We start from the raw sequence: 6,378 nt of genomic DNA on the forward strand, positions 1-6,378 counted from the left end.
TACACCCCCAAGTGTATTCATTGAGAAGCAGCGTGGCTCATTGGAAAGAGCACGGGCTTTGGAGTCAGAGGCCATGAGTTCAAATACCGCCTCCACCAAGTGTTAGCTGTGTGACTTTTGGCAAGTCACTTAACTTCTCTGTGCCTCAGTTCCCTCATCTGTGAAAATGGGGATTAAGACTGTGAACCCCCTGTAGGACAACTTGATCACCTTGTAACCTCCCCAGCGCTTAGAACAGTGCTTTGCACATAGTAAGTGCTTAATAAATGCCACCATTATTATTATTATTAAGTGCTTAGTCCAGTGCTCTGCACAGAGTAAGTTCTCAATAAATACCACTGATTGATTGACTGCTACAAAATTGGGAATTAGAAACAGACTCTAACACTCAGGGAGGCTCACAATCCAAAAATAAAAAAGGAAAGAGGGGACTGGCAACAGATATGCAATGAGAGGTGAAACAATATACTAAGACTACACAAAGGTAAAAACAAACACCAGTAGGGTGCTGTGGCTAGAGGAGGTGTAGTCATTCCACCCCATCAGCCACCTTAGCACTTGACTGATTCATCTGTTACCTATTTCCTTAATTGTTGAATTGTATCTCTTTTATCCATTATACCCCGCCCCCTACTCCTTCGTTTGTTGTGTGTATTAGGCAATTTGCATTTGATTGCAAACTCCTCTAGGGCAGGGAATCATGTCTTTTATTTAAATTGTAGGTTTCCCAAGTTTGTAGTAGAGTGTTCTGTGTGCAGTAGGTGCTCACTACAGTACAGTACAGTCAGTACAACTGTGAGGGATGGAACCCAGTGAAGTTTCCTCATGAGACCCCAGGAGGGAAGGCAGAAGCTATCTCCCCGGGCCAGGCCGGGTTACACCAGATACGACAAACCGGAAGGAGATAAAGGGAAAATAAAACAGCCACATTGCAGGACCTGTTTACAAAAAAACAGGACGCAGCTAACCAAAAAACAGGATGCAGGTTAAACCGCAAGGCCACTGTCAGCCTTGTATGTGAGCGCGTGTTGGGTGCTAGCTGCCGCGATTAAATTGTACGCCCTAAGTATCCAGACAATGGAGAAAGGGGATAGTCGGTGGGAGGAAGAGGATGCGTTAGGGCTATAAAAATCAGCTTCGTACAATCAACAAGCGCACTCCCTGGCTGATGCTGTTTGAGCGACGGGGGTAGTGCCCTTTCTCATGAGAAAGAATAAAGACTCTTTCTGATCCTGACCCGGACTCTGATTTGGTGGGTAGAGGGAGCCGCTATCCCACACAGTTTGGGGGCTCGTCCGGGATCCTCTCCGAACGGGGAAAGCCTTCCTTGGCCTGGGCTGACTGGCAGGACGTCCCGCTGAAATTTTCAGTGGCCCTCGGTCTGGCCTGGGAAGAGCTCTCCCCTGACGAGAAAAGACCCGAGGAGAGACCAGAGCCGGGATCAGAAACAGCTAACGGGGGCACGACGACGGTTACTCGTGGGAACGATTGGTCACGTAAGTCTGTGCACAGGCCCAGATGGGATCTGGGTGACCGGGCAGGGTGGAGAGGCGGTCCTGTTGAGGCTCCGGAGTTGGACTCCGGCCAAGAGCACAGGAGAGAAAAGAGCCTTCTCCACCCGGGGCGGTCCTGATTGAGTCTGTTTGAGCGACGGCTCCAGGCAAGAGCACAGGAGAGATAAGAGCCCCAGCTTCCCAGAGAGTCGAGTGGCATAGGCCCCATTAAAGGTACCCAGATTCGAGTATTGGGATGAACCTCCAAAATATGGAAAAATTATAGAATACATTCTATTGATATTTGTTCCCCCCCCCTCCCCAGTCTAAGTCGTAAACCTGTTGTGGACGGGGGAGGTCACTGTTTATCTGTTTATCGTTGTACGTGTTTTTGTAAGTGCTTGGTACCGTGATCTGTGCACGGTTAACGTTCTCTAGATATTAGAAAGTCATGGGAGTGTCTGTTTGACTCGAGGAAACAAAGGTGGGAAAATGGGAAAATCTCAGTCAAAACCGAGTGGTGAGAAGTCCCTCCTGGAAATTCCGGAAGGCAGTCCGATGAACTTCCAAAGTATAAGAGAAAAGAGAAGAAATTAATTATAAAAATTATTATTAAATAATTAAATATTACTGCCTAACTTGGGCTGGTGCCCACCTTGGAGGAAACGTCTTCTGGCCAAAGTACGGATCCTCCGAGGACTGGGTTTGCCAAGAATTGAACATCTATGTAATTATGAGGGAACCCCGGAATGATGGGGAATGTGTGAATGCCGCAGTCTGGTGGCTGTCGGTGGGTAAAGTTGTGGCGGAGGAAATTAAATTTGTGGTGAAGGAAATAGATGAGAAGAAAGATAGAGGGGCGAAGAAAGAGAAAAACTGGCATGCCAAAGTGATGTTGTAGACTCTAAAACAACAGGAAAAGCAAAGAAAGATTATGATACAAATCGTGCAGACAACGGCAAAGTTGATTATGATTTGTTATGCCTGTGGCCAGCAGGGACATATGAAAAGAGTGTGTCCTCAGCGGGAAAAAGAAAAGAGTTTTATGTACATGAAGGAAAAGGGAAGAAAGAAAAGGGAAGGTGAAACAATTGCAGTTGAAGGAAACTGTCTGCTCAGGCATCTACACCCTGAGAAGCAGGTGTCCCATAAGTGGGGAATGAGGGGTGGAGAGATTGCCTCTGAAGGAAATTGTATGTGTATGAAGCTTACAGTAAGTGTGTGTGAAGAAAGAAGGGACAGGAGAGAATTTTAGTAATTACTTTGTGAAGGAGAAAGGTTAGGAAGGTCAGAGGTTCATAGAGCCTGAGTCCTGAGTCCTTGATAAATTTGAGGGTGGGCAGAGAAAAACAAGATTATACCTTTTTGATAGACACGGGCGCTACCCAATTGTCTCTAACCAAACTGCCAATCGGGGCCAGTATCGGGAGGGAAACCATTATGATCTCGGGGGTAAAGGGGGAGAACTTCCCTGTCCCTGTTGCAAAGACCTTAGAACTAGAATACCTAAGGTCAAACTTCTGGGGAAAATTCCTGATCACACCCGAAGCCGGGGTAAACTTGTTGGGAAGGGATTTGATCATCCGGATGTCTATCCGGCTCATCCCGATGGGGTCCCAGATTGTTCCCCAAAGGGTATTATTATTACGAGAGGAAGATAAGAATCGAATTGATCCAAGGGTCTGGGCGGGATCTCAAAATCGGGGAAAATTGAATATCGCCCCCTTGAAAATTAAGCTACGGGAACCGGGGACTCTGGTCAGAGTAAAACAGTACCCCATCTCACTTGAAGGAAGGCAGGGCCTTCAGCCCTCAGATTCTGGTTCTGCAATATATTGATGACACTGATAGCCGGACCAAAGAGGGAGGATGTGAGCAAAACTTCTGTCAAGCTTCTAAATTTCTTGGGGGACTGGGGACTGAGGGTCTCCCAGAAAAAGATGCAATTTGTGGGAAAAGAGGTGAAATATTTAGGCCACCTCATTAGCGAAGGTAGCAAGAAACTGGATCCAGCCCGAATTTCCAGAATACTCCAGATTCAGCTCCCCAAGACTAAGAGAGAATTGCGGAAATTCCTGGGGCTGGTGGGCTGGTGGTAGGTTGTGGATTGATTCCTATGCAACCCTGACAAAACCGTTATACCAACACTGGTTAGAGGAAGAACCGGATATCATCCTCTGGGATGAGGAGGGTAGGAGCTGTTTTAACGGGTTGAAAGATACCCTGAGGTCACTCCCGGTGCTGGCGTTATCCTCGCTGGAGAAACCTTTTCATTTATTCATTAGTGTGGACGGAGGGATGGCTCTGGGAGTGTTAACCCAACAATGGGAGAGGCAGTGGAGGCCGGTGGCTTTTCTTTCCAAGATCTTAGATCCATGGCTCAGGGGTGGCCTACCTGTGTGCAGGCTGTGGCTGCCACGGTCATCATGGTAGAAGAGAGCAGGAAACTGACATTTGGGGGCAGCCTGGTTGTCAGTGTTCCTCATCAAGTCAAATCTATTCTAAATCAGAGGGCTGGGAGATGGTTGACAGATCCAAGGATCCTCAAATACGAGGCCATTCTACTCGAAAGAGATGACCTGATACTCTCCCATGACACTAATCAGAACCCAGCCGCATTCCTGGTGGGAGAACCTGATGTGGAGCTTAAGGAAGGGGGACATAGTTGCATGGAACTGATTGATTTTCAGACAAGAACCCGAGAGGATCTACAGGAGTCTCCCATCCCTGACAGTGTCAATTTGTTTATAGATGGCTCTTCCCGAGTGGTGGAAGGGAAACGGAGAAATGGCTATGCAATTATCGATGGAGACAAAACGGCTGTGGTAGACCTGGGTGAACTTCCCAATCCTTGGTCAGCTCAGACCTGCGAATTATATGCACTAAGTCGGGTCCTGAAACTCCTGAAAGGCAGAGAAGGGAATATCTATACAGACTCCAAGTATGCCTGGGGAGTCATACATGTATTAGGAAAAATTTGGGAGGAAAGAGGCATGATCAATAGCCAGGAAAAAGAGTCAGCCCACACCACTCTATTATAACAGGTATTGAAGGATTTACATCTACCCAAAGCCCTGGCTGTAGTATATGTAAATGGCCACCAAAAGCGAAGCTCTTTCAAGGCTAGAGGGAACTGTCTGGCTGACGAGGAGGCAAAAAGGGCTGGAGAACTCGGGCAGAGAATGACCGACCCTATATTGGTCCTGATTCCTACGTTTCCTTCTAATTTGAAGCCTGTATCCCTATCGGAGAAAGAGGCAAAGGGGGCCCAAGATTTGGGAGCCCAGAAGGATGAGCACGGGATGTGGGTTCTCCCAGATGGAAGGAAGGTCCTTAATGAAGCCACAACAAGACAGGTATTACAGCACCTGCACCAAGGTAGCCATTGGGATGTCCAGAACCTGTGCGATGCAGTACTGGTAAAGTACATCTGTCCTGGTATTTATACACTCGCCCGGCAGACAGTCGATGGCTACATTATTTGTCGAAGGACGAATAAGAACACCCAGCGACGCCGCCCTTCGGGAGGTCGGCCTCCAGGAATTCGACCATTCCAGAGTATCCAAGTGGACTTCACCGAGGTGCCCCCTGTGGGTAGGCTGAAATACCTATTGGTGGTAGTGGATCTCCTCACGTCCTGGGTGGAGGCCTTTCCCCTGGCTCAGGCCACCGCTACTGCGGTGAGTAAAGCCCTCTTGGAACAAATCATTCCCCGATATGGATTGATACAGAGAATTGACTCAGACCAAGGAACCCATTCCACTGCTCGGGCCCTCCAGTCTTTGATGAAAGCCTTAGAAGTTTTCTGGGATTTGTATACTCCCTGGCACCCTCCCTCCTCGGGCAGGGTGGAAAGGATGAATCGGGAAATCAAGAAACAGCACACCAGGTTGATGATAGAGACACGACTCCCCTGGACAAAATGCATACCATTAGCTCTCCTCCGCATTAGGACCAAACCCCGCAGGGATATAGGATTATCCCTATATGAACTCTTATATGGTCGCCCCTACCCAGCTAGACTGTCCAAAGATAGATTTCTGAAAGAATATGTACAGTCTCTGTCGAGCTATTTGTTTTCCCTACAGAGGAAGGGGATTATCGCTCAAACCCCTCCGATGGGATATCCTGTACATAAGTTCCAGCCTGGCGATTGGATCCTCATTCGGGCGTGGAAGGAGGAGAAACTGATGCTGATCTGGGAAGGCCCGTTCCAGATATTGCTCACCGCAGACACAGCAGTGCGGACTAAAGAAAGAGGCTGGACTCATACTAGAGTGAAGGGACTTGTCCAACAATCTTTAGAGTGGACAATTGCCTCCTGCGATCCTGACCGTATGAAGAACACCATCCGGAGAGGACCCGGAGAGACGGATATCCCTTGGGAATAAGAAAAGACTGGTAACCCCAATTTTCCACTTAACAGGGGCTGCCTTGATCATCAGGACCCAGAGACTGCGGACTTTATGACCCCTGAAGGTTACCTCCAGTAGGGACAGTGGGTTCTGGGAGCTCGGTTTGGTTTGCCTTTTGTGGTTGGGGGTATATTTTTAATGTACCTGTACCTTAGGAATTGTAACTCCATTAGGCAGGACACTTCTCCTCCTTCTGGAGCAGATGTGATGAGTCCTGGTGCGACCATGTGGGCAAGTGTGAGAGGAAAGAGTCCCGACAGTTGTGGAGATGCCAGTATGATTCCACCAGTGGTGTCTTGGGAGGACCCGTAGGGGACAAAACCGTGCAGAACTACTACCCCAGGCCAAATTACAACAGGACCCAACTATTTGGAGAGGAGAGGGAACAGCTTCATTAATTATAAGGGTCATTAACAATAAGGGTCATTATTGGATCTGCATCCTGACCGCATATACACACCTGCCCGCAG

General features: G+C 48.2%; 1 protein-coding gene across 1 annotated transcript; it reads left to right on the top strand.

The window, feature by feature from the left end:
* The first annotated feature begins 3,331 nt into the window (after positions 1 to 3,331).
* On the top strand, positions 3,332 to 5,884 carry LOC119947880. The gene is made up of 3 exons (XM_038769531.1): positions 3,332 to 3,577; positions 3,779 to 4,456; positions 4,538 to 5,884. Exons 1-3 carry the CDS (start codon positions 3,332 to 3,334, stop codon positions 5,882 to 5,884), a joined length of 2,271 nt encoding a protein of 756 aa, XP_038625459.1.
* The last annotated feature ends 494 nt before the right edge of the window (positions 5,885 to 6,378 follow it).

Source organism: Tachyglossus aculeatus, chromosome X4, assembly GCF_015852505.1.
Source record: "Tachyglossus aculeatus isolate mTacAcu1 chromosome X4, mTacAcu1.pri, whole genome shotgun sequence".
Lineage (NCBI taxonomy): Eukaryota > Metazoa > Chordata > Mammalia > Monotremata > Tachyglossidae > Tachyglossus > Tachyglossus aculeatus.